The 26,777-nt window shown below is 42.7% G+C and overlaps 2 protein-coding genes across 5 annotated transcripts in view; one reads left to right on the top strand and one right to left on the bottom strand.

Annotated features, from left to right (window-relative positions):
* LOC140357916 (protein EFR3 homolog B) overlaps window positions 1-20,386 on the top strand; it is a 30,654-nt gene extending 10,268 nt beyond the window's left edge. For all 3 annotated transcript variants that reach the window (XM_072442497.1, XM_072442489.1, XM_072442506.1), the window contains 22 exons: window positions 2,403-2,479; window positions 3,327-3,454; window positions 4,359-4,509; window positions 5,347-5,468; window positions 5,942-6,091; window positions 9,921-10,055; window positions 10,857-10,935; window positions 11,583-11,718; window positions 11,796-11,960; window positions 12,472-12,577; window positions 12,681-12,732; window positions 12,905-13,077; window positions 13,555-13,630; window positions 14,338-14,499; window positions 15,178-15,309; window positions 15,379-15,446; window positions 15,522-15,649; window positions 18,000-18,091; window positions 18,171-18,219; window positions 18,341-18,447; window positions 18,523-18,572; window positions 18,689-20,386. In XM_072442497.1, the coding sequence (XP_072298598.1) occupies window positions 2,403-2,479; window positions 3,327-3,454; window positions 4,359-4,509; window positions 5,347-5,468; window positions 5,942-6,091; window positions 9,921-10,055; window positions 10,857-10,935; window positions 11,583-11,718; window positions 11,796-11,960; window positions 12,472-12,577; window positions 12,681-12,732; window positions 12,905-13,077; window positions 13,555-13,630; window positions 14,338-14,499; window positions 15,178-15,309; window positions 15,379-15,446; window positions 15,522-15,649; window positions 18,000-18,091; window positions 18,171-18,219; window positions 18,341-18,447; window positions 18,523-18,572; window positions 18,689-18,794 (2,444 nt within the window). In that variant the 3' untranslated portion in view covers window positions 18,795-20,386. The remainder of the gene's footprint in view (window positions 1-2,402; window positions 2,480-3,326; window positions 3,455-4,358; window positions 4,510-5,346; window positions 5,469-5,941; window positions 6,092-9,920; window positions 10,056-10,856; window positions 10,936-11,582; window positions 11,719-11,795; window positions 11,961-12,471; window positions 12,578-12,680; window positions 12,733-12,904; window positions 13,078-13,554; window positions 13,631-14,337; window positions 14,500-15,177; window positions 15,310-15,378; window positions 15,447-15,521; window positions 15,650-17,999; window positions 18,092-18,170; window positions 18,220-18,340; window positions 18,448-18,522; window positions 18,573-18,688) is intronic.
* Window positions 20,387-21,201: 815 nt separating this feature from the next.
* Window positions 21,202-25,607, bottom strand: LOC140357930 (pro-opiomelanocortin-like). 2 transcript variants are annotated; one of them, XM_072442519.1, is made up of 3 exons: window positions 25,284-25,607; window positions 22,749-22,889; window positions 21,202-22,058 (listed from the first exon to the last, which is right to left on the bottom strand). In XM_072442519.1, the coding sequence occupies exons 2-3, from the start codon at window positions 22,866-22,868 to the stop codon at window positions 21,534-21,536; spliced, it is 645 nt and encodes a 214-aa protein (XP_072298620.1). In that variant the 5' UTR covers window positions 22,869-22,889; window positions 25,284-25,607; the 3' UTR covers window positions 21,202-21,533. The 2 variants fall into 2 exon arrangements, with proteins under 2 accessions (XP_072298620.1, XP_072298628.1); XM_072442527.1 differs by having other exon boundaries at window positions 22,749-22,886.
* Between the last annotated feature and the right edge of the window lie 1,170 nt (window positions 25,608-26,777).

Below are 26,777 nucleotides of genomic sequence, written 5' to 3'. Positions count from 1 at the left end.
TACTGTAGTTGTACATCAAAAGCGCTGTTCACACCGCGGGAGCCAATTCACACCTGACGCAGAAGTTAGACGCCTGTACATTTGAAGACAAACGCCCCGGACGCGCGTTCTCGACGCAGTGAAATACACTCAACCGCAGACGTGTGTCTGAGTCGTCCTGCACATGCGCAGTGGACGAGTTGTGCTGTGTTGCTTTTCTCGTGGTGAAAATGGAGTTTAATGGCGGACCATGGCTTTGGTCTAATAACTTTACAAAGTCCAAAAGCGGCTCGGGAGCGTACGTGCGCTCAAATCGTTGAGAATGTACGAAAACGCAGGAATCGCGCCTCAAAAACATAGAAATCGCACTGCGGAGGACGCGTTCGACGTGCGTTTACATAGACTTTGAATGTAAACTGGATGCTTCGGACGCCGCGGTCTGTAACCAGTTTTAGACTTTAGACTTTATTCTTTAGACTTTATTGTTCAGACTTCATTCTTTAGACTTCACTCTTTAGGCTTCAAGGCCCGAGCCTTGGATGTTGTTGTTGTTGTTGTTGTTTTATGGCGGTTGGTATCCAAGTGTTACATTACCGCCAGTCAGAGTAACTCTTGGATACCATCCGCCATAAAACACCATAGTAGTTGAAGAAGAAGAAGAAAACAGTTCCACGGTCGAGTTCAGTAATAAAGCGCTGTCTTTTTATGACGTAGGAACTTCTAATCACTATGGTAACTGGTACTGCGTAGACCTAACTGATACCCAACTGGACACCAACTGGTGGAAACATTTGGGGCATGAATCTAGAAGTATTTCCCCTTCTTTTCATCGCAGGTTCTTCGTTTGGATTCAGTTTTTCTTTTATAAGCCGTTGAATTTGAGAGTACCATCGTGTAACAATATATATATATAATCATAAGGCGCTGGTACAGCTGGCAGCCCGGTGTAAACGCTCTCTCTTCTTTCTCACACTTATTGTGCTTTATCTCCTATATTTTGTAAATATAGTTAGTATATTTTTTCTATTTTACTGTACGATAGGGACACGCGCTGGAATAGTTTTTTAATTCAACTGTTTTTGACTTTTTTTCGGCTGGATTTGAGCGTTTTTCGTTGCGTTCGTTGTGTTGTTGTGACGTGAGCTAGCTCCGAGCGAGCCCACCAGCCCCTCCAGCCGCGCTAAAGTACGGCGTGTCGTCGGTACACGTTTATGTACACGTTTATATGAAAGAGGAACTTGACGAACGATCGGGACACGCACTGGAATCGCTTTAAATTAACTTGTTTTGACTTTATTCGGCTGGATTGAGTGTTTTCGTCGTGTCGTTGCGATGTGTCTTGGCTCTGAGTCCCCCGGCTCCGGCCCCGCCCCCCGCCCGGCGCCGTACCGCGTTTACACAAAGGAGGAACTCATGAAACTGCGGAGAACAGTCGTCTTACCCGGAGATCGTCACGTTATCCCGTCGCAATACTGACCTAACCTAATACTGATGTGCAATTCTGTCGTATGTGCAATTGCTGTTGGAATTCATGTGCAATTACTGTGAAATTCATGTGCAATCTATGTGCTGTCGTGACACATATTCATGTGCAATTACTGTCGGGATCACATGCAATGGTATTTATGTATTTATTTGTCTATGGGAGTTTTTATTTATTTATAGGAGATCTTCTACTGAAAGTGTTTATCAGACTTCCTATAAGTGATCTGTTCTTCTGTATCTACCTCTGTATCTACCTGCGTTGCACCAATGAAATTTCCCCATGTGGGACAATAAAGGATTATCTTATCTTATCTTATCTTATCTTATCTTATATGAGAAAAGCAGATAAAACAAACTCAAACATGTTTTTGTTTTTTTAACTAAGACCATGTCATTTAAAAAACTTTTCTTCTTTTGCTGAGTGCCATTTCGCTCCATGCGGCTCCAGCGGTGACAGCGCAGTGACCTACTTCTAAAACATCTTCTGCGTTGAAAGTGTTGTGGAAGGAGGATTCTATCATTGTTTGACTCTGTTTGGATGCCTTTCTCCCGGGGTCTCCTGATGACTCATCGCTGCTGAAGTTCTTCCACCATTCGGAGTCATGACTTAACCGGATGCCTCGCTTGCGTTTGGCACCGCGCATAGGTGGATAATTGTGTTTTCTCCTACTGCGCGGAAAGAAAGTTGTCATGAATCGCATGTTGTGTTGCTGATGCTGAAAAAGCTTTTGCTCATGACCTCGTAATAGTGTTGTCACAATACTACAGTTCTAAGTCTATTCTAGTATTGATAAAGTGAAATACCTCCTTGTTTCTCTACTAGTTTTGGCACATATAATTTGCTATTACTTTAATTCTGATGGATTTCTGTTTGAAAGAAAGTCAAGTCTTATTTTGTATCTAATTGGCTTATTCCTTGTCTTTCTCTTTTGTTTCAGGAGTTTGTGGTTGTTGTGGGGCACTCAGGCCCAGATACAAACGGCTCGTCGACAACATTTTCCCGGAAGACCCAGAGGTAAGATGCTTTCTCACATTATTGCATTTGTGGAATATTTAATGTATGTTTCTGAGATCTCATCACAAGCTTCTATACAGACAGCAGCAGTTCTTGTCAGTGGTTGTTGAGGAGTTTATTTGCCGTACTGCAGTAACCTACTTTTTCCTTTGCATCTGCAGCCAATTGGCAACAGCTCAATGCAGAAAATCATTGTGCTTCCAATTTGTATATGAAAGTCTGAAGTTTACAGTCTTTGCTTTATGTTTTGTGGCCTTGATTGTACAGGAATAACAAGTGCACCTGATTTGATTAATTGAAAAAACTATGATGAAAATTAGTAAGATGCGCTCATGTTTATGAAAAAGTAAGGCATTGTGAACACATTTTCTGGGGAAATAATTGTACAGCGCTTCAATTAAAATATAATTATGACATGAATCTGTTCAGAAGCTTAAGCCTTTCGAACACTTAAGTATTGTAACCTCAGTCGGTCTGTCCATTGGCAGGGTTCCTTCCCTTTTTACTCAAATATTCTCAAATATTCAGTTGGGAGATAAACATTGGCCTGTCTGCAGTGGGCTCCTGTTCACTGGTGGGATAGTAATGCTTATGGTAATTAATAATTGTAAACTGTTTTTTATATTTTTGCTATTTAAAACAAATTTAAAATCAGTCTTTATGTAAATGTCTTCAGGGGGAGACTATTTTTGCTCTGCTGCTTCTGACCACTCAAAGTAGGGCAGCCAGTGGGCACGAGGAGGTCACAGTGAAGCCCACATTTTAAGTAGAACACATAAGTGCCCGTCATTTACTCCATACTGGCACAAAATGTCTAACCTTCTTTCTTATCTTTTTTTGTTGTCAGGATGGGCTAGTCAAAGCCAACATGGAGAAGCTGACATTCTACGCCCTGTCAGCTCCAGAGAAACTGGACCGTATCGGTGCATACCTGTCTGAGAGACTGTCCAGGGATGTGGCCCGGCACCGATATGGGTGAGACTCCACTGTCACTCACCTCTTAAAATAGGCTCCTACTTTAAACACTGCAGACAGTGTTATGACCCAAAACAAGGGAAACATATTTTATGAAGGACACAGGAGACCAAATGTTCAAAGTTCAAAGATTGTATTTTAACTTCTGGTTCACTTTCTTCTTTTTTGAATCAGGAGATAAAGGAAGGAAGAACACTTACAAAAAAGAACCCTGTGCCCATAAAAAGAAACAAAGTAACAACAGAAAGTTAGACCTGGTGGGCCGGACAAACAGAACAAAGAGGGGCAACACCGGGCCAACCTTGTACAGGGCCGTAGGAGCCGGTGTCGACACCTCTTAATTTAAAAAGTACAAAACACCTAGGTAAACCTCAAATGAAAATGGGACCACCAGGCCAAACTAAAGTGCTTAAGCTAACAAAAAGCTTACAAACCATGAGAACCTGCAGGGAGCAGTGGAACGGAGCGAGGAACGTGCGCGAGATTGGGCGCTCCATTCAAAGACTCCAGGGCGCGCAAAACGAAGCCGGGAGCCAACCTGTGGAAAAAGATTGATAAACAATACCTACCAAAAAACAGGAATAAATAGAAATAACTAATCTAATAAACAAAACAAGAAAAATATGAATACAAAAATATGGGAAAACGTGCTCAAACCTAACAGTACTCTCAAACACTTGATACAACAGACTCTTTATCCAATTGATTACAATGGACCAACAAGCCTGTTCTTGTAGCACCCAATAGGCCCGTGTGACTCATGCCAGGCGACACTGAGATACATTTACACTTGGCAGGCTCTGACTGAAGCTGTTATGTTATTAAATCTTCACATGTAAATGAAAGAAGAGCCACAAACATCAGAACCTCAAATGTGCTCTGTTGTTGTTTTGTCGTCCCTCAGGTACGTGTGCATCGCCATGGAGGCCCTGGACCAGCTGCTAATGGCCTGTCACTGCCAGAGCATCAACTTGTTTGTAGAAAGTTTCCTCAAAATGGTCCGAAAGCTTTTGGAGTCAGACAAACCCAGTCTGCAAATATTGGGAACCAACTCAGTAAGTGTGGGGTTCTTAAACTATTTAGATTTTTAATTGGTTGAAATGTTTGTTCCTAGATATTATAACTCAGCAGAACATTTGAATAATAAACATTATAAGTTTTGTTGCAGCTCAAGCAGAATAAAGACAACGATATCAGAACAGATACTGAGAGACTTGTTCAATATTGCTACAGATGGACCAGACGCTCAATCACTCCTAATCTGCTCTCATTCTTCTCCTCACAGTATTATGCTTTCAAACAACATATCACCCATTAGACAGTAGTCATTTTATGTGTGTTTATCCTTTGCTTTCACTCAGGCTTAAGTTTAAATGTTTGACATGTTGGTCTAAGCTCTGATAGAGCGCTGTTACTGGCAGTAATGTCAGACCTCTTCCGGATATCAGCTGCAGCAGTAAATTACTTTGGCTGAGGAGGAGCCCTTATGGCTTTACTCAAGAGCTTTTAATTTAATTTGAGAATCACTCCAAGTGCTGATAGGATATAGTTTTACCAAGACCTTTTGGAAGTTACTTATAATGAGCACAGCACTTGCATGATTCTGAATGAATAAACAATGTTGAGTAACATAATTATCTCTGAAGTTCATCATCATTTATTAAAGTGACACTAAATGTCACTCGGTTTAAATGGTGACATTTCTGCCACAGCGGGGAGAACTCTCCCACTGTCCTTTGCGTTTAATCCTAATGGCATGTTATGGCACTGTACTAAAAATAAGATGCATTTACAAGTTACATTTTAGATTTTTGAGCCATTTACAGGGAACTTCGTCGAACAGCGAGTTGTTGTTTGACTCGCTGTTCCTAATGTAATTTCTTTTTTGTCAGTTTGTGAAGTTTGCCAACATAGAAGAGGACACACCTTCGTACCACCGCAGCTATGACTTCTTTGTGTCGCGCTTCAGTGAAATGTGTCACTCCAGCTATGAAGACCCTGATATCCGCACAAAGTGAGTTTATTTATACATCCAATGGCATTACTAAGCAAGATCTATTTTTACTGGCTTACACAAGTGTTCCTGTCCTGAGCTGTCAAACATAAAAACACCCCTTTGAATCAAAAATAGGTGCAGATGTCTAAGTTTGGTTTAATATAGGACTATTATAAACCAAACTTTGATGACAGCACATATTTTTATATTATATTTATATTATATAATATAGCTTATATGTATTTATTGTTTATTTATTTGTCTATGGGAGTTTTGGTTTATTTATAGGAGATCTTCTGCTAGGAGTGTTTTTCAGACTTCCTATAAGTGATCTGTTCTTCTGTATCTGCCTCTGTATCTACCTGCGTTGCACCAATGAAATTTCCCCATATGGGACAATAAAGGAATATCTTATCTTATCTTATATTATATATCAAATATTGGCACTTATTTTAACTATTATTTTCTAAACTGCATGCTTTTGTTTAAAGCATTCGAATGGCTGGTATCAGAGGTCTTCAAGGCGTAGTGAGGAAGACGGTGAATGATGAACTTCAAGCAAACATCTGGGACCCACAGCACATGGACAAAATAGTGCCCTCTCTTCTATTCAACCTGCAGAGTAGAGCACGCATGCAGAGGTGAGACTTCTTTATACACAACCAATTTTACACATGACTAAGAGCCCTGGCATCATTATAATCTGTTCAAATGGGGCCTTTCTTGCTAGCGGTGTGGACTGTGATGACCCATGAAAACTGTGTGGGCGCTGGGCCATAACTCTGGTCACACAGCCCACAGTCACTGAGCTGCTGTTGCGCATTACAACTGTCCTGACAGTGACAGTGTAACCAAGTGTTAGACCAGGGGTGGGCAATTATTTTCCTCCGAGGGCCATATTCGAATCCAGGCAAGTAGCGGAGGGCCGGCCCACGATCATTGGTGTGAAAAAAAATAAAATCCCCAAAATAAAATATCACTTTTCTGTCAAATATAGGCTATTGAATCTATTATTTAGTTCATTTCACGTAATATTTATTAAGGATACAAGTGTAGACAGATGCCTGAGTGCAAAAAAACCAACATATGTATATTTTTTTAAATATTTCTTGGACAAGCTTGGCGGGCCGGATGTGGCCCGCGGGCCGTAGTTTGCCCACCCCTGTGTTAGACACATCAATCTCCATCATCTGAGGAAACTCAACAACATCAGCTTTTCTCAGTCTGCCTGTCGCATACATACATACAACTATATAAAACAGACCATTCTTAAATTATAAAATCAAATTACCCCCCATATACACGCATGCACGCGCTCACGCTCAAAGGCACGTGCATTCACACAGTAAAATATGAACATGAGGTTGAGTACAGATGAACCAGTTGATGCACGACGACCATCAGAGGAGCTGTCTGCACCAATCGCTTCTCAGTCGCCCACAAATAAGCCTCCGAGTGTGACAACCATTCCAGGCCAGTGTTTGTAATAACTTCAACACAGTCTGGTCTGCTGGGAAAGTGGAAGAAAGTGAGGGGCGGGCACATTTGGATTGTATTTAAAAATGATCACAACAGTGAATAAATATCACCTTAAACCACCTTTTTTATTTTTATTTCTAATCAGCTCTTTCAGTAGCTTTTAGTACCGAACTCTAAACAAACCCTATACTGTTATTAATTCCTCTTTTTGGGTCTCGACTTAACTACACAGAACAGAAGCAGTAGAACATGAGCGAGACATTAGGCTAATTCTTAGAACCAGAAATCAGAAGCTGTACTCCCTGATATACCTTTTTAAAGCTTCAGAAAATGCAAGGAAAAAAACATTAAGCAACGTGATCTCAGAAAGGGTACGTTTATAAATATATATGGTGTGAAGCGGTTTCTTGGCTGTAGTCCACATCCTTTGATTGACTTTGACGTCATTGCTGAGATCTGAGGGCGAGGGTGAAGAAAAGGGGAGGGCAGAGCAGAATACACGGGCAGATTGGCTCGGGACGACATAATAGAGAAGAGAGTGCTGCTGGTAAATGGAAGATGTTAATGGGAAGAGGCAGTGAGAGACGAACATGGGCAGAACCGCGAGATGCAGCCTCAGTGCACTTTTGCAGATCTCATGTATTTCACATTTTTACAACAAACAAACAAACATCATTCTTAGACATAGACATTTGACATTAGCAAACACATTTTTAGACCTAACACAATAACATGAAGACTTTAACAGAAGCACTTGATTGATACTGAGTTCATTTAGAGTTTAATTGATCAATGTTCTGTTTTGGGTGTTTTTATTGTGTTATAGCTCGTTTGTGTGTTTCTTTCTTTCATGTTTTGGAAGGCAGATCAGTCTTATATCATCACACTTCGTTGAATTTTTACTTGACACAATCATTTAAACCAAGGAAGATTCACCAATGTTACAAATCCCGTTTATATATACAGCACATTTTTCAAACAACAGTTTCCAAAGTCACAAAATGTAAACAACAAAACGTGTTAAAAAAAGTGTTTGACTTTACTAGTCCTAAAACAATAATACCAGTCAAATCACATCCAAGTCAAATCATAAAGATAGCAGTAAATAAGTAAAAAACAAAAAACAGATGTTAAATAATTGAGTTCGTGCTCACATAATTGCTTTCATTGTCTTTTTGTTCTTTAATCTACACTGTTTACCAGTGGTGACCCAGCAGCTTATCGTGTTTTTCCATGGCTCTTTTGTTTACACAAATACATTTCTTTGAACGTTTGGCCCGCTCGCATAAGACATTGTGGATTTTGCATTTGATCCTAAGATCTGTAGTCGCTTCAAAGGTTAAAAAAAGAAAACTTATTTGAGGAGCATGTTTCAATTGTGTGTTTTGTAAACTCACAAACCAACGCTTAAGGTCACTAAAAGACCCATTATGTCCAATCACTGTGATGTCTGCTGATTTGTTCCCTGCCAACAACCGAGTAATTGCATCTTCTGAAAGGACACCGTTCTAACAAAATTGCGGCTTTAAAGATTTATTCGCTAGTTCAGGGAAAAAACGCCTAAAATGCCTAAAGCGTAATGCCCAGTAAATCTGTTCAAATGTGTTAGCAATGTTTCTGTAGTGTCACTAACATGGTCGTCAAGGTGGAGGTGTGTTCATAAATAAGACCATCATTGAAAGACCACCCGAGGCTAGTCTGAGCTGGAGTGACGGAGGAGAAATATTAACAATGTATGAGAGCAAATAAAGTTACGGACACATGTCGATAACTGCGCAAATTCTAACTTTGCAGTCCACTTGTCCTCTGCAGTGACAGCAGATGTGCCATCAACACTTAGTCTTGACTCCGGACGCACTGCACTCGACAAGGGCGTTTTGAGAGCAAAGAACTCAACCAAGGATTAAATACGGTTTTAAATTGTCCATTTGAGGTTTAGGTAGATATTTTTATCAGCTGATATGAAACAAATCTGATCTAGACAATCTTGAGTCCAGGTATACAGTAAGGAAAGTATTTAACACCTTGCGATTTTGCAAGTTCTCCCACTTAGAAATTATGGACGGGTCTGAAATTTTCAACGTAGGTTAATTTCCATTGCGATAGACTGAACCTAGAAAAATAATAATCCGGAAATCACATTGTATGATTTTAAAATAATTGTTTGAGCTTGCTGCTATGCTGGGAACGAGCCTGCAGGTGTGCTGTAGGACGCAGGGAATGATTGACATCTGGGAGAACTACTTGCTACTTGGCTGGTCACACCACGAGGAAATGAGACTCGCCAGATTGCTCGCCAAAAATCCTCAATTATTCTTTTAAGAGGCTAAAGATGACTGTCAATCTCACTCGGACTGAGGCTCCATGCAAGATGATGACGCGTGCCTGTGGGTATGACGTGGTCCTGTGAACACCCCCCGTCAGTTTGGAGATTCGAGGAAAGGAGATAGTCTGTAATATAGCTAAACACTGCGGGAATCAATCAAAAACACTCTGGGTACATATATGAAGCACAAATAGCAATGTAAGAAGGTTAAAAGCTCTGAAAAGTCGATTTTGCATGTTATGGGACCTTTAATATTGTTTTGTATTGCTGATTTTTGGATTGATATAGTACATTTTCACAACTAGTATAAATTGATGTTGAGATTGTAAAAGTAGTACATAAACACATTCTGTTCATTTACATTTCATTTTTTGATTCTTATTTTTTTAGCTGGTATTGAGTATTTAGCTTTTCCCTTAGCATAATAATTGAGTACACCATTTTAGTTTGGGGATTTTGACACTTTTCCTTTTCACTACCTCGTGCCCCCATTTTCAAACGTAACATCAACATTAAAATGAAAAAAGCAGGCATCATTACACAATTGTAAACCCTGGGTGGATTCTAAGTTCTCCAGTTCTGCACATCGACTGGCCTCGCCTCACCTTGCTTTGTTCTGCTGCGCTCGCTCACCTGCCTCTCCCCTCTCTGCCTCTCCTCTCCAGCCGCTCCCCCTCTCCACTGCAGGCGTCAGAGAAGGAGAAGGAAAGCCCGGTGGAGCTGACAGAACGCTGCTTCAGAGAGTTACTGGGACGGGCCGCGTATGGCAACATCAAGAACGCCATCACCCCCGTGCTCACGTGAGTCCAGCCACCATCTTATTACATTCTTACGCGCGACATCTTTCATCATTCCGAGCAATAGATCGGTTTGATTTTGTCGTATCGGTCCCGATTAGCGGCTGTGGGGTGTAAAACAAGGTTGATAGCAAGGTCAGAAAGGCTGCTACTGATCTAGTCTGAATGTTCTGTTGTGAATAGTTCTAATTATGCTGTGTCACGATTGACCTGCAAAAGTGTAGGACATTTCACTGGCTGTTTGATGGCGTGCCTTGTTCTGGAAGTATGCAAATGTTGATGGTACTAAATTGTTGTATAGTTGTATAGTTTTAAATGCAGCTGTTGTCATACCTTGGATAGTGGTAGTACTCACTCAGCAATCATACAAGCTTAAAATAATCATAAATATTTGAAATAACGACTTTACTTTAAAAATGCTTTTCTATTTTGAGTATTTTACAAACTTTGATTGTAAAATAGTACTTTTTAAAAGAGTACTTTTCCGGCATTGTATGTACTGTTAGATCACTCCTTGCTCATCAGTCACTGTCTGTGTTTTTATCTATTTTTCACCCTGGTCGTTTATCTCACTCCGGGTCTGCTCTTACCTCTGTCAACAACAGAAGAGCACGATTGAACAACCGCTCACTGCAACTAATGACCTTGATCCTGTTTGATTAATGCTGCATCTCGGGTCAATAGGGATGAGCATCAATATTCAGCGTACACACACACGGGCAGAGCAGATGCATGTGAAGGCTTTACATAGTTTTGCAAAATTATAAATATATTGTGACTTTTTTTTCTTTCTTTTTTATTCAGGCACCTGGACAACCACTGTCTATGGGAGGGGAAGACTTTTGCAGTGCGCTGCTTTAAAATAATCATGTACTCGATTCAGGTAAGTTTTATTACCTTTGTATATATTTAACAAAGATTCAATGCGTTTTAAAAAAGGAAATGCAAAAAAACAAAAGCATATAACTGTAAACATACAGGATTAAAGCCAAAGCTAACTTTCCTCCTCAGTCCCCTGCTGGACCAAGGCCAGCGACACAACCAGCACAATTTTCAAAAAGATACAAAACACCGCCACATACTCACATCTCTCACTCGTTTGCTTTTTACTTGGGTGGTGTCATTGCATAATTAGCATGAACATAAGTTAAGTAGAATTATGTATGCAAATAACTATATTATTAGGCCAGAGTGCTACAAGCTGGCGAGAGGCCTATCGGTTCCGTAAGGTCGTGCGAAGCTCTAAAAGCGTCACACATATAAAACATTTACACATTATAAAACATTATAAAATACAATGATGTACAAAACTAGATAAAATCCGTTTCAAATAAAACCATAAACTATATTTACCCAAGCCTTTTATCTTTACTGCTTCCTACATTCTCTTGTGAATGCAGAAACATGCATTTTTACACCGTCATCCACATAATCACAAAAGCTGTGAAAGCTCCAACAATCAAAAATGTGTCACCAAATCTACATGACAATATCTCTATTATTCCCTCTCGTTTCAACTGTTCTTTTCAGTCGCAGCATTCACACCTGGTCATACAGCAGCTCTTGGGTCACTTGGACGCCAACAGTAAGAACTCTGCGACGGTGCGGGGCGGGATCGTGGAGGTTTTACTGGAGGCCGCCGCCATCGCCGCCAGTGGCTCCGTGGGTGAGTTGTGTCTCCTCTCGCCGTACGGTCTGCGGGGGTCAAACGGCTGCTCAGTCGTGATGTTTCGTGTCATCCAGGGCCCACGGTGCTGGAGGTTTTCAACACTCTTCTGAGGCAGCTGCGGCTCAGCGTGGATTATGAACTGACCGGCACGTACGACGGCGGCAGCACCAACATTGGCACAAAGATCATCAAAGCTCACGAGGAGAGGCAGCTGCAGGAGGCCGTCATCCGCACTATCGGTGAATCAGCAGCTTCCAGCACTTACAAATAAGGAAGTGACTAAACCTTGGACCGAGAAACTATTTGCATCAAGGTCAAAAGGAAAACAAAATACTTAGATTTTTTTTTTTACATGAACAAGTATTAATTCCAGTGTATATTTAGCCCCATTTAGTGCAGTATTGTGCATTCAAATAGTCAACAGTGTTATTATATTAGTCATGAGTTCAGAATGAGTTTATTAGTCATGAGTTCAGGACAGTGCCCACATAGTATCTCCACAGATGAGATTAAATTCCTAAATGTGGCACTGTAGACACATTGTAGATTTTTTTTTGTATATTAGATGATTATTAGTCATGACACGAATCTTGAATGCATCGAAGTATAATGCAACATGAAGTAAATGTCAGTCAACATCAACTTAAAGAATGGAGAAGGCAAAGAACAGAAATAGTTTTGGTCTACCACGTGAAAATAATGTGTTTATTTCATGCAAATGTTAAAAGGAATCCTCTCTTATGGTCACAGGGTCATTTGCCAATACACTACCAACATACCAGAGGTCAGAGGTAATGCTCTTCATATTGGGCAAGATCCCTGGACTTCATCCCACACTGCCCCCTGCTGGTTCTGGGTGAGTGCACAAAAAAAAGGAGGAGAAGCTCTCAAATCTCTAAAATCAATGCAAATTTCTCTAATATTTCTGTGTTTTTTTTGTTTTGTTTTTTGTTTTACAGGCCCGATGTCACTCGAATGGTTCAGGTTATGTTGCTCAAGTCTTTAGTGCAGGTAAATGGTGTTGCTATTGCTTATTTTATCATCCTACATGCTGTGGTAATGACTAGAAAAGAGTTAAAAATAGACATAATTTGCAAACCGCGTAGAAGACCGACGCAAGCACATTTTTCTGCCCTACATGCGTGCTTTCTGAAAATCGCTTGCGTTTTCCTTTGCAAATCAGGTAACGGCGGGTTACGAGAACACCAACATGCTCACGGCCATGCCCAGCTCGTTCCTGGAGCCGCTGCTGTCCCTGTCGCTCACCGAGGACCCCGAGGTGCGTCTGCTGGTGCTGCAGATCCTGCTCAGCCTCATCGACAGGCAAGACAACAGGCCCAAGTTCTCTGACGTCAGGTACGTGAATGAGATGCAAAACAAATGCTGAACTACACGCAGCGGTGGACAAAGTACTCTATTTTGTTAATTGAGTAGAAGTACAGATGCAGGAGCAGAACATGACTTGAGTAAAAGTAAAAGTAGCACATACAAAAAGCTACTGAAGTAAAAGTTTTGAAATGTACTTTAAGGGTAAAAATCATGTATTTAAAACTGGAAATTTGCTTCTGATGATCAAAAACAGGACAATTCTTGATCAAAATCACTACATTTAATTGATCTATATTGCCTTTTTGTTTGTTTGAACTTGAAAAAGTTTTACAGCCATTTAATTAAGTCTGAACCAAGAAAAAAAAAACCTTACATTTCAGTCCAGTTAAAAATGGAGTAGAAAGTATCCTGTACAGTCACCTAAAAATGTGACTTAAATACAGTACTTTGTAGCATTCCACCACTGATTTAGATGCATTTTTCACTGTTCCTTCCTTTGTACAGTATCATCTCGGACATCTCGGTGCTCAAACTCAAAGTGGACAAGTGTTCCCGACAGGACAACTTGTTCATGAAAAAGGTATAATTACTTTTTCTAAACTTAACTAAACCATCAACACGCATGGCTAAACAGGGCTCCGAAACAAATGTTTTACTTTGTTGCACATGCGCTCCCAAATGTCTAGATTTAGGAGCGCAAAACCATATTTAAAGAACCATTATTCATTACGTTTGAATTTGTAGAATGAAATTCAGGCCATTCTACATTCATTTATAAACAATGACTTTAGATCACCTCTTGTCTCTCTGCATCACCACATAAGACATTTCACTATCCTTTTTTACTTTAAAAAATATATAACTTGACGACCATGAAAGCAAAGACTCACCAGCAGCACTTAGCACAGCGTCAGCCGTAAACACGAGCACTGCTGCCGATGTCACGGAGTCATGAATCTAATGAAAACTGTACGACTGTCACTGATTGGGTGATTTACTTAGTCAGAAAACCGATCTGCAATTGGCTTTTAGCGCTGAGACAAAGTTCTTCACTGCTGCTCATTGCTTTTTATTTTCGGCAATTACTTTCTGTCACACGTGTGCTACCAAATCTTTTACTTTTGTGTGCGTTTGCGCCCGAAACGGGAGCGCTAGCAGAAGAAGCTTTCCTGCAGAGAGCTGGACGGGACCAGATTGTTATAACGCCGCGCTCAAACAGTAGAATCGTTGAAACATGTTGCTCCCTCGTGACTCATGATTGTGTTTGTTTGCTCGTTGCGGCGACAGCACGGGCAGCAGCTTTACCGACACATCTACATGGGCTGTAAAGAGCAGAGCAGCGGGCGGGAGCATTATCAGACCCTCTTCACGCTGCTCGCTCTCCTCAGTGTGGAGCTGGCCAATGAGGAGGTCGTGGTGGACCTCATCCGCCTCTCACTCGCCTTACAGGTATGGGCGTTTGGTATTTAAAATGTCACATGGAGATATAGTTAGATAGAGTTTTCCTGCTTTAATAGTTTTGATTCCTGTAGCAATATAACTCTTTTCTAAATGTACAATATTGTGTAAAAACGTACAGATAGATTGAAGTTTCATCTCAAGATTACTAACAAAATGAGAGAAATAATGATAATTGATCCTCTACAGCTCTGATTTTATTGTTCAACAACAAAAATAACAAACCTTTTCTGCTAGTGCAAAGAAAATGTATACTCCATAAATACTGAGCCCCAAAAAATATTGTTCCACCTGTAATTTAAGTTGATATAGTAATTATGGTGACCGGCCTTTAGGTAACTAACTATCGTCTGTTTATGCGGAATTGCACAAAAATGACAAATGAAATATGTTTAATATTAAGGCTGGATGATATGGCCAAACAATTAATCACAGTTTTTGATTTGATTATGTTTTTTGTTGTTAAAAGCAAATAAATGTCTTTTAATAATAAGTCTTATGAACCTAAACACAACTCCACGGTGACTGGTAGAGGATTAACTAAAAGCCCCTGACGTGGAACATTGTAACGTAATAGATTAAGTATCTCGTAATCGGGGCATTGTGTGCGTTTGAGTTGGATTGAGCTGAATAAATAAATGCATTCGTCCTTATTTCATTTCCTCTCAGGACTTGGCGCTGTCCAATGACGAGGGGCTGCCCGTTTACAACCGCTGTGCTGTTCATGCCCTTGTGGCCGCCTACCTCAACCTCATCTGTCAGCTCACCACTGTCCCCGCTTTCTGTCAACACATTCACGAGGTCCGTACTTGAAACACCGCAGACTACTTTAGTGTATGTGAAAAATGACAACCTCGTTTTAACCAACAGGTAATCGAGGTGAGGCAAAAGGAGAGCCCCCATCTCTTGCCAGAGGATGTATTTGTCGACGCTCCAAAGTGCGTTAGTTTTGATTAAATACTGGATTTGCCGTCGACGTTGCTCAACGGCTTTTACGTAATCGTGTTTTTCAGACTGCCCACTTCACTGGAGAAAGCGGAAGGCTACGTTTTGTTCCTTCAGTCCAAAATCACTGAGGTTCTCGGAGGCAGTGGCTACAACACTGAGCGGCTGGGCACGCCTTATGTCCCGCAGTACACAGGTGAGGGCGCGGTACACGGGTGAGGGCGTGGTACACTGGTGAGGGCGTGGTACACTGGTGAGGGCGTGGTACACTGGTGAGGGCGCGGTACACGGGTGAGGGCGCGGTACACTGGTGAGGGCGCGGTACACGGGTGAGGGCGTGGTACACTGGTGAGGGCGTGGTACACTGGTGAGGGCGTGGTACACTGGTGAGGGCGCGGTACACGGGTGAGGGCGCGGTACACGGGTGAGGGCGCGGTACACGGGTGAGGGCGCGGTACACTGGTGAGGGCGCGGTACACTGGTGAGGGCGCGGTACACTGGTGAGGGCGCGGTACACTGGTGAGGGCGCGGTACACGGGTGAGGGCGCGGTACACTGGTGAGGGCGCGGTACACGGGTGAGGGCGCGGTATACGGGTGAGGGCGCGGTATAAGGGTAAGAGCGCGGTATAAGGGTGAGAGCGCGGTATAAGGGTGAGAGCGCGGTATAAGGGTGAGAGCGCGGTTTGCGGGTGAGAGCGCGGTTTGCGGGTGAGAGCGCGGTTTGTGGGTAAGTGCGCGGTACGCGCGTGACTATGCGGGTGAGGGCGCGGTACGCGGGTGAGTGTGCGGTACGCGGGTGAGTGCGCGGTACGCGGGTGAGTGCGCGGTACGTGGGTTAGTATGCGGGTGAGGGCGCGGTACACGGGTGAGTGCGCGGTACGCGGGTTAGTATGCGGGTGAGTATGCGGTACGCGGGTGAGGGCGCGGTACGCGGGTGAGGGCGCGGTACGCGGGTGAGTGCGCGGTACGCGGGTGAGTGCGCGGTACGCGGGTGAGTATGCGGGTGAGTGCGCGGTACGCGGGTGAGTATGCGGGTGAGGGCGCGGTACGCGGGTGAGTATGCGGGTGAGGGCGCGGTACGCGGGTGAGGGCGCGGTACGCGGGTGAGGGCGCGGTACGCGGGTGAGGGCGCGGTACACTGGTGAGGGCGCGGTACACGGGTGAGGGCGCGGTACACTGGTGAGGGCGCGGTACACGGGTGAGGGCGCGGTATAAGGGTAAGAGCGCGGTATAAGGGTGAGAGCGCGGTATAAGGGTGAGAGCGCGGTATAAGGGTGAGAGCGCGGTTTGCGGGTGAGAGCGCGGTTTGCGGGTGAGAGCGCGGTTTGTGGGTAAGTGCGCGGTACGCGCGTGACTATGCGGGTGAGGGCGCGGTACGCGGGTGAGTGTGCGGTACGCGGGTGAGTGCGCGGTACGCGGGTGAGTGCGCGGTACGTGGGTTAGTATGCGGGTGAGGGCGCGGTACACGGGTGAGTGCGCGGTACGCGGGTTAGTATGCGGGTGAGTATGCGGTACGCGGGTGAGGGCGCGGTACGCGGGTGAGGGCGCGGTACGCGGGTGAGTGCGCGGTACGCGGGTGAGTGCGCGGTACGCGGGTGAGTATGCGGGTGAGTGCGCGGTACGCGGGTGAGTATGCGGGTGAGGGCGCGGTACGCGGGTGAGTATGCGGGTGAGGGCGCGGTACGCGGGTGAGGGCGCGGTACGCGGGTGAGGGCGCGGTACGCGGGTGAGGGCGCGGTACGCGGGTGAGGGCGCGGTACGCGGGTGAGGGCGCGGTACGCGGGTGAGGGCGCGGTACGCGGGTGAGTGCGCGGTACGCGGGTGAGTGCGCGGTACGCGGGTGAGTATGCGGGTGAGGGCGCGGTACGCGGGTGAGTATGCGGGTGAGGGCGCGGTACGCGGGTGAGTATGCGGGTGAGGGCGCGGTACGCGGGTGAGTATGCGGGTGAGGGCGCGGTACGCGGGTGAGGGCGCGGTGCCATTAAACTATAAAATAATAACCGTGAGCAATGAGTAATTTCCATTCGATTTAATTTCCGAAAAGTTCACACTACTTGTAAACTCTTTTTGATTCGGCTGTTTATGTGACAATAGGATTACTTTTACAATCAGAAAGTTTGATTTCATAACGCTGGACAATCTGGAGTAATTGTAAAACTGTGATGTGTCTTCTCACAGTAATTGCAACACTAAAATGTTTTACTGTGTTAAAGTTGTAGAAAAATATTCAGTTGTAGTCATCTGGAAAAAAACGATTATCCTATAAAAAAGAGTCTTATGTGACTAAAACTGAATCTTTTTCTACAGTGGAACACTCCTGGACAAATGAGGGATTATACCGACATACTGTGTTAAAATTAAGTGAAAAACAATGAAGATAAAGTCACAATGTGATATCTTTGGCCCACTCCTTGCGCTCATTGCACTGTATCTTACTTTGTCACTGCCTCTGTGCAGATAAAGCTTGACTTATTAGGCAGCAAGTGTACACTTTATCAGTTAAATGTATTTAGGAACCAGATGAACATTTCCCCCTTTTCCCCAGATGAGGACCGTCTGTCAAAGAGGAAGAGCATCGGGGACACCATCTCACTGCAGGTCGAAGTGGAGTCTCGAAATAGTCCAGAGAAGGAAGAGGTAATGGAGAAAATCGGCATGAAACTGCGCGTGTAACTGATGGGGATTTTGTATATGAACCATTTGTGTTTTTATGCAGAGAACGCCAGCAGAAGAAATCACCTTTGAAACACTCAAGAATGCTATTGGTATGTACACTCAGGCCGATGACGAACACAAACACGCCCAAACATATATATTTAACCTACCAATAAGTGAACATGTTACTTAGTTCTGTTTTTAAAATTGCTTGTGTGTGGCTCCCCCTAGTGGACAGTGTCGGTATGGAGGAGGCGGAGCGAGAGCGCCGGAGACAAGTGGTGGAGAAGTTTCAAAAAGCTCCATTTGAAGAGATAGCGGCTCACTGTGGTGCAAGGGTATGTTTAAAGTGGTGTTAACTTTATATTTATTGCGTATTTATTTATTACTTTTAATATGTCTTGTTGTTTCAGGCCACGATGCTGCAGAGCAAACTAAATCAGATCTTTGAGATCACAATCAGGTACACACTGTTCTCTCAGATGTTTCCACTCCACCAAAACTGAGTCAATATTTAGCTTTCAATTAGTTCTGATTTGAAGATAAGTGACTATGTGTGTTTTGTGCTCTTCTGCCCAGACCACCTCCAAGCCCATCTGGAACCATTTCATCTGGTTATGGCCAAACACAAAGTCGTTCCATTCCCATATATGAAATGAAGTTCCCTGACCTCTGTGTGTACTAGACGACCACAGCAAAGAGACACGCCCAGGAAAGCGATCGACGGGATGGGGCAGCAGCAGTTCTTACACCATTTATTTAAAACTAAATCTAAATCTAATTAATTGACTTGAATTCAATGCAAACTTCATAGAAATAATTGGTACACAGTGTAAAATAGGTCAAGCATTTATTTGCTCTGATTTTGATGATATGACATTTTATGTAAATATAGTATCTTACATTTTATTTTATCAACAATTTAACCTTATCATCCCAGTTAAAATAAATGCATGCATGACATATTTTACTTCAGTTTGGAAAATTTGACAATAGGCAAAACATCTGTTCTAAAAAAAAGATATGACTTTTCACAGAATCTTTAAAAAAAAAACACTAATCCAATGTATTTTTCTATTTGAGCCTTTAAAGTTGACTGAAGACGACATGTCCTGTTGACAGAAAGTATTGTAAGCGCTGGTCATGTTTTTCTAGTCTCTAAATGATGCCATATGTCCCAAAAACCTTTTCATGCGTTACAGTGTTGGCACTTTTTACGTTTTTGTACGTTTTTTTTTATTGTTCAGTGTTCGTGTATTTGCACTGTGCATTAACTTCTGCCCTGCTTTTAACTGCTTTACTTCATTATTTGCCTTTTAAACTCTTTCAGAAGTGCTTTTATTTAGGATATATTTTTCTTTGCCTTCATGTTTACTTCATGTTACAGTAGAAAGTCACTTATATTTTTTTCTTCCTTTTCCATATAAATGTGTATATACAAAGAAATATATGAATCCCGGAGCGCGTGTACAGAGATGTTTCGTGTGTATTATGCGTACATTGTATTATGCATCAGCTCCGATTTTAGACTGGTACTGCACTAATTATTTTTTATTGAAATGTATTGAAATTAAACCAGCAAGCAATGATCAAACAGATGGATTTAGTTATTTTAAAGGCACCCAGTACGCCATCTCCACGGTCTTATTTTCTACTAAAAGTACAGTCCCCGCAGTGTGAGTCCAGGTCTCTGCACTATCATCCCGACCTGTGGAGTTACTACTTATTGCACGTCGGATTAACTTTGCACTCTTCCGTTCTTCTTATGCCAAACTGCTGCTGCGGCTTCTCCAGACAGCGCGTCGTTCGGCTAAATCCGGGCCCAAAGCCATTTATTCGTGTGTCCCTTTCCACACAGACTCTGAGAACAAAAGTATGATGGCAATAATTCAGCCTGTCTCTCGTATAGAAGCTGCGGACACTGTGTAAACGTGTGCATCTCTCTCTCTTTGTGCGAACGCCGGTCACGATCAAAGACTCTTCTGTGAAATACTGCATTGCCTGTGACACGTTAAATCGATGTAAATGGTCCGGTCTGTCCCCGATGTCGCGGCGGCGTTGTTTTCTTACGTGTTTTGTATATTTGTCGTGTGCGATGTCCTCTCGTCAGTGTGTCTGATTGTGGATGGTTTGCCCAAATGTGTCCGAACTACACTTTAGAACTTGTTTCTCATGTGATCCAGACCCAGTGAACAAAGAGCAATGTGCAACTTGACTTTGCCATCACATTTTGTTTGCTCGAACATCTAACAACTTGTCAATAAATCTGTCAGCCAGTTGTCATTGCATAGTGTGTAATGTAATGGTCAGTGAGAAGTACTTCCTCCTTATGGTGTCGTCACAGGTGCAAACTACAAACCAGTGTGTGATTTAGGCCATACTTCTGAGAGCTTTGCACTTTAAAAACTGGATATCCTTCGGACAAAGGCAGCTTTGATGAGGAGAAAATGCCTTATGGGTGTCATACTGGACTGTGCATGCCCTGTGTTCTCTACAATAAATGGATTGCTTATGTGGTTTATCTTGGTTGGTAAAGCTGTTGGTTTTTCAGCAGTGTCCCTTACACAACTGGTCTGTGGCGCCAGTGAAGTCAGAACGTGCTAAATGAAGTCTGTGTAATGTATATTTTATTCAGGATAATGGTGGGTAATGCCTCGGTGCCTTCTTTACTTTGCTATCACTTTTGAAAGTAATTTATATCTGTATTTGTTGAAGTGCAGGGGTTTTTATGGGTCAAAAATGCACTGAACATGATTTGCTGTGAGAAGGCACCTGTCCACAGATCTGATCTGTACCTTTGCCTGGTGGTGTCACCTGCTTGTTTCCATGGAAAGGATCCTTTCACTGCCGTACCATACCATTCCAGGCAAAACAATCCCACCCCCACAGAGAGGCACTGGAGGCAGACCCTCCACCAGAAAAGTTCCATCGTGCAGCTTTATCAGTCCTGGATAAATGAGTCTATTGTGAACGTGACGTCAGCAGCCACAGGTCGTTTTCAATGACCAAAGGGAGAAATAAATATATTATTTGTGTTGTATTAACAACAGGAATGTGAAATGCCTGACAGCTTTCAAAAACGACTAATAAACTAAAGCTTGCCATATATTTTCATTTTAATGCCTTGATTTACAAAAAATAACACTGTAGATAAACTATGCTTTTCTAAATGCTTGAAGTACATTTACAACTCAACTTCTTATACCAACTGTCAGACATTCAGAAGGGAAATTCAAAAAGTGTCAAGTCAAAGCCAAACTGGTCAGGGCAGTTAGTGGGTCATAAATGCCTTTTATTGAACATAAATCTGCCCGTCCCCGGTTCGGGATGTGGTGTTGACAACTTTTCCCTCATAGGACAAATACTAACGAGAGGGACATTCTCAGATGTTCTGTACAACATGCAAAAGACCAAAACTCCGCACTTATGCCCCAATCCTTGCCACATTTTTGCGCGTTAAGTTCCTGAGCAGTTTGGTCAGCGGGCCCTGCGGCTTTTCCTCCTGCCACTGCGGCAGGAAGTTTCCGTTTCTTTTTGTGGCAGGTGGACTGCCCCATCTGAAGTGGCTCATGCGGTACGTCCCGTCCTTCCTCTCCTGCTGGTTGTACGTAGATTTGGAGCGCTGTCCTCGGTGCGCGTCCTTTTTGCGCTTCTCGTAGGCCATGAGCTGCCTCCTCCGGGGCTGGAGCGGGAAAGAGCCCTCAAAGGAGCCTCCTCCTTCCAGAGAAGAGGTGAAGACTTTGACGGGCCTGCGTTTACGGCCGGCCGGCTTTCCCCAGCGGAAGTGCTCCATGGAGTAGGAGCGCCTGTCCGGCCTCACGGCCTTTAGGGTGCGGTCCTCAGAGGTCAAGTCGTTCTGCTCGAGACCAGGAGGGACGTCCACGTCGTTAACATCGGTTATTTGTGGATTCTCTTTCTCCATTTCAGACAAACACGTCTGAATGCATTCCTGCATGGGAGCAAAACGAATAAGGATGAATAAATGAAAGTGTAGGGAATGCACGGTGCCTCTTCCCAAACTGCAACTAAAGGGAAAAGGTATGATTACTGCAAGAGTAAAACCTAGACGTTAAAACACTTTAATACCAGCTTGTTCATTACAACTAGGTCTTTTTCTATTGATGCGTTTAGTGTTTAGAAAAGCCTGTTTAATGTAGATTGCCGATCATTTCTCCCTTCAAAATTTCCCCAAAAAGGGTGAAATGTTTTAACTGTTGCCCCAGATTTATAAAGGCCCACTTTGATAATATATTGATTTGACAACCCTTGCTATATTAAAAAAATATACAAATAATAATTAAGAACACATACACAAAATTGGGACTGGGAAATATTTCTGAAATACGCATTATTATTATTATTAGTTTGATTCACTTTTGTTGTCCCTGGAAAGTCCTAGAGCCACTGAATATAAGATGTAAAAAGACTACTTCACTGACTTCTTAATGAATAAACGAGCATGGACTAAAACAAATGGACAAAAATGAGTCATTGCAGGTGATGCATGTGATGCATGTGATGCATGTGATGGTGACGCATGTGATGCATGTGATGCATGTGATGCATGTGATGCAGGTGATGCATGTGATGGTGATGTATGTGATGCATGAGATGCATGTGATGTGTGCGCTGCACTCACCAGTAAGCGCTGCTTGTTGCTCATGTTGGCGCAGATTGAGCTGTCCCAGCATTCAAAGCCCCTGGAGGAGTGGCACACGTGGGCTATTACAGCCACGAAGAGCCAGGCCGGAGACAGCATCTTCAGCCTGGGCCTGTCCTGCTGTGCACAAGAGGAGTTTAACACCAGAGCCTCTGAACAGCCTTATGTAAGCCTGAGATGCCAATTCATCTTTTTTACTGCTTAGTCAGATTCCTGGGTGCAATATAAACACAGAGCAGTTGTAATAATCTGTCGAAACAACCACATCCAGAAACTGAAGTTAAGAAGCTGACATAGGGGGCTGCTTGGTGGTGGAGAAGGCGGCAGCACACATGCCATGCTCGTTTGAAGTTTGAATCCCGGCTCCAACAATTTACTGCATGTCCTCCCTTCTCTCATCCCCATTTCAAGCTCAACTGTCCTGCCTAATAAAGCCTTGAGTTTCAAGTTTCAACAAAAATAACTCCTTTTTGCGGCAATGGGCACGAAAAATCTGGCAAAAAGTAATGATATTAAGGGAACAATGTCTGTTTTAGACCAGATATATGATGTTATTCAATACATCTTGCAAATCCTTTGAAATGCACACTGTACTGCAGCACCTGTGTTGTGAATTACCAGGCTGTAAATTATGAGCCATAGGTACCTAAACCTAGGTGGGCGCGCTCTACATGTTTTACATGTGAATTACTGCGCACATTATAACTGCTGGTTTTCCTTTTCAATTGTTGTTGTTTCTTTGAAACTGTAAAAATTACGTTTTGTGAATTTTGAGTTGTGTTTTTATGAGCTCTGCTGCTGTGATTTAATCTTATGACAAGCCAGAGCCAAACGATGAACTCTCTATGACACATACTGTTTTCAGAGCAGGATAAACTTCACTCAAGAACAAACACAGTAATCTTAGATGAAGCCTTGGTGATGTTCTCTTCTCATTGAAATGAAAGACTCGGCTGGAGATGACTGTGATGTGGCCAATGGCAATAGCAACTGTGTTGTAGATGGAAAATCTACACCTACTTTTTATATTATGACATGAGTGCTCAGAATTTTATTGTAGTGGTAAGAATTTCTGTGTACACACACAAAATACTTGTGTTACTGATTATTCAACAATGGCCTCCACATTATTGTAGTGAAAGGGCTGTCAAAACAGAAACTACATACATCTACTACATACATTATATCTGTACATTCATATCATTTGCACTCATACGTACATCCTGCAGTAAATCTCATCTGTTGGCATGCTCCCTCTCGCTACATCCTTTTAAGCTACACTCCTTGGTGGGGTATCTTCTTTTGTAAGTTTGGGAGGAGACTCCTGCTCCAGTATGACTCATTGAGCTCAGCGCGGCAGTCCAAGCAAATGCTATGAGTAAAATTTATGAGGCGCCATTAAAATACACTCATAGCTCTCCAATGGGAAGATTATATGGAAACCGCAGGTTATTTCCTCCACAGTTTAAAATATTAGATATGTGAGCAGGCTACTGCAAAACAAAAGGACCCTCAAAGAGTATGTTGCAAACAGTGTTGGAAAGTCATTAAATACATCAAAAATACAGATTCAGAATACAAATACTAAGTCACTGTATTCTGGCAGTTACTCTTTGAATTGGTCATATTCAGATGACACTTTTCTAAAGTCAAAGGAATACATTGTGGTACTTGAGCACGCAATCTAAGCTTCAAACTGCAGGGTATTAATAAACCAAATGAGTAACACTGCTCTGCTTGTGGTGAGTGCATGTGCTTTATCATTCTCTAAAGTGATAAATAAATGCATTACCGAATTCTATGTTGCATTAATTATACTATAATAAATACAATTCTCAATTTTAAAGTAAGTATTCAGAAATACAGTACTCGTATTTGAGTTTGTTACAAAATACATTTTAGAAAGAGCTTTATAGATACATTTTCAAAGTATTCTTCACTGCTTGCAAATGAATACATCTGGTTGTATAACATGATAACTTTTATGGAAAACATAGTGTAAATCTGCTCTTTCAATAATAATTGTCCAAGCTTATTGAAAAGATAAAAACTTTCAGTATGCCTAAAATCTTCCAAACAGCCCGAAAAGGGAATTCAAGTACAAATCATGGTGCTGTATTTTTCTGCTGAATGTGGTCTTGTGACGCATTGCCTTTGAGCTCACTTCCAACTAAAAATAAAGATTCAGCAACAATCTGTGACGAGCTCTCCTTCTTAACTTTTGGAGTGAAAACAAAAGAAGGAAAACAGAAGGGAAAAAGGGAATCTGAATCTGAAATTAAAGCCCCAACAAAAACAAAAAAGGCAAAATCATCAATAATCAAACAATATTATAACAAAAAACCCTTGTATTTAAATGGTTTTGACACCTCAATGAAACCATTTTGGGATTGTAACAGAAAAGGAAGCAACACAAACGCTTCTTGTTTACACCATTCACCAAACCAAATTCATACTTTGTGAATCATGTTCATTCACAGTGGCATTGCAAAAATAATATGAGTCATGCTTTACCTTTTGCTCTGCTCTCCTCTGTTGTCTCCACAGATCTTTTTCTGTCTTTGCTCCTTCGCTCCCAACTCTCCCTCTCCTTCTGCTCCTCTGTGAATGTGCCGTTACTCTGTAGGAGCGGTTCTACTGTGAGGACGGCTCTTCCCTTTTATAGCTCGCTCAAATCACTCGGAGCCCGGATGCTGGTCCAGGGCCTTGAGGGTGTAATTGAGGTAAAGAGAAACTGAAGAGACACTTTGTTTCCTTTATTGAAGGTAAAGCCACCTACGCATTTTTGTAATCAATGGCACCGCGCACGTCAGCACCAACAGGCTTTGATACATACTTGTTAACTCCTTGCTCTTGCTTACTCCACCTACCTCCTCCTGGTTGGATGGTTTTTCTTTCCTTTTTTTTGTATGTTATTGCTCTCTTTGTCATGTTCATTAGGCAACTGGTGTCAATCCCTCCCCTAATCCCTCCCAAAGGTCACTAGCTCTCACCTCTCCAGTAGTGTGCAAATCAATTGGGCAATAGCTTTTATTTTGTTCTGTCCAGTTTCCAAGACAGTGTCCCACGGATGGAAAATTAAACCCAAACCCCTGAGTCACTTTTGCATTAGTGCTGAAAATAGACAACTATTTTTGTCCCGCGTGCTCATTTACTAAGAGTACAATTGTTGATTAGTTAAAAGAAGTTTTGTAAATAAATTACTTAAGGTTTACTGGGAGAGAATATTGTTAAATTATTGATAAAATAAGGAAATTGTAATGTTGCAACACAGATTAGGTAGAGATAAGTATAATAATAAAGAAACAATACAAACTGTGTTCTTTATATTCTTCTAAAGTGTTCTTTATAAAAAACACACAAATGCCGTGAATTTCAAAATTATAAGAGCAAATTTCGTAATTGAAATCGTATACACAAGGCGTTATCGGTCTGGCATCGGAGTGGAGGACGCTGTCATCTCCCTGCTGCACCGCTCTCTCTCTCACCTGGAAAAGCCTGGCAGCTCTGTGAGGATTCTGTTCTTCGATCTCTCCAGTGCCTTCAACACCATCCAGCCGCTGCTCCTGAGGGACAAGCTGGAGACGGCCGGTGTGGAGTATGACCTGCAGAGTGGATCCTGGACTACCTCACAGACCGACCCCAGTTTGTGAGAGCCCGGAACTGTGTGTCTGACACTCGGACCTGCAGTGTGGGGGCGCCCCAGGGCACTGTCCTCGCGCCCTTTCTCTTCACCCTTTACACTGCAGACTTCAGACATGACACGGACAGCTGTGTCCTGCAGAAGTTCTCTGACAACTCTGCCATCATCGGACTCATCACGGACGATGATGACGCGGAGTACAGAGGACTGGCGCAGGACTTTGTGGACTGGTGTCAGCGGAACCACCTCCTCATCAACGCGGGGAAGACCAAGGAGATGGTGGTGGATTTCCACAGACGCCACCCCACTGCCCCCTCACCAGTGAACATCCAGGGATGGGACATTGAGAGAGTGGACTCATACAA

The sequence above is a fragment of the Eucyclogobius newberryi genome, unplaced genomic scaffold (assembly GCF_026437365.1).
Source record: "Eucyclogobius newberryi isolate DKJ021-1_F unplaced genomic scaffold, fEucNew1.0.hap1 SCAF_1, whole genome shotgun sequence".
Lineage (NCBI taxonomy): Eukaryota > Metazoa > Chordata > Actinopteri > Gobiiformes > Gobiidae > Eucyclogobius > Eucyclogobius newberryi.
Note: the sequence above shows the minus strand (reverse complement) of the source record. Positions and strands in the feature narration are given on the sequence as shown.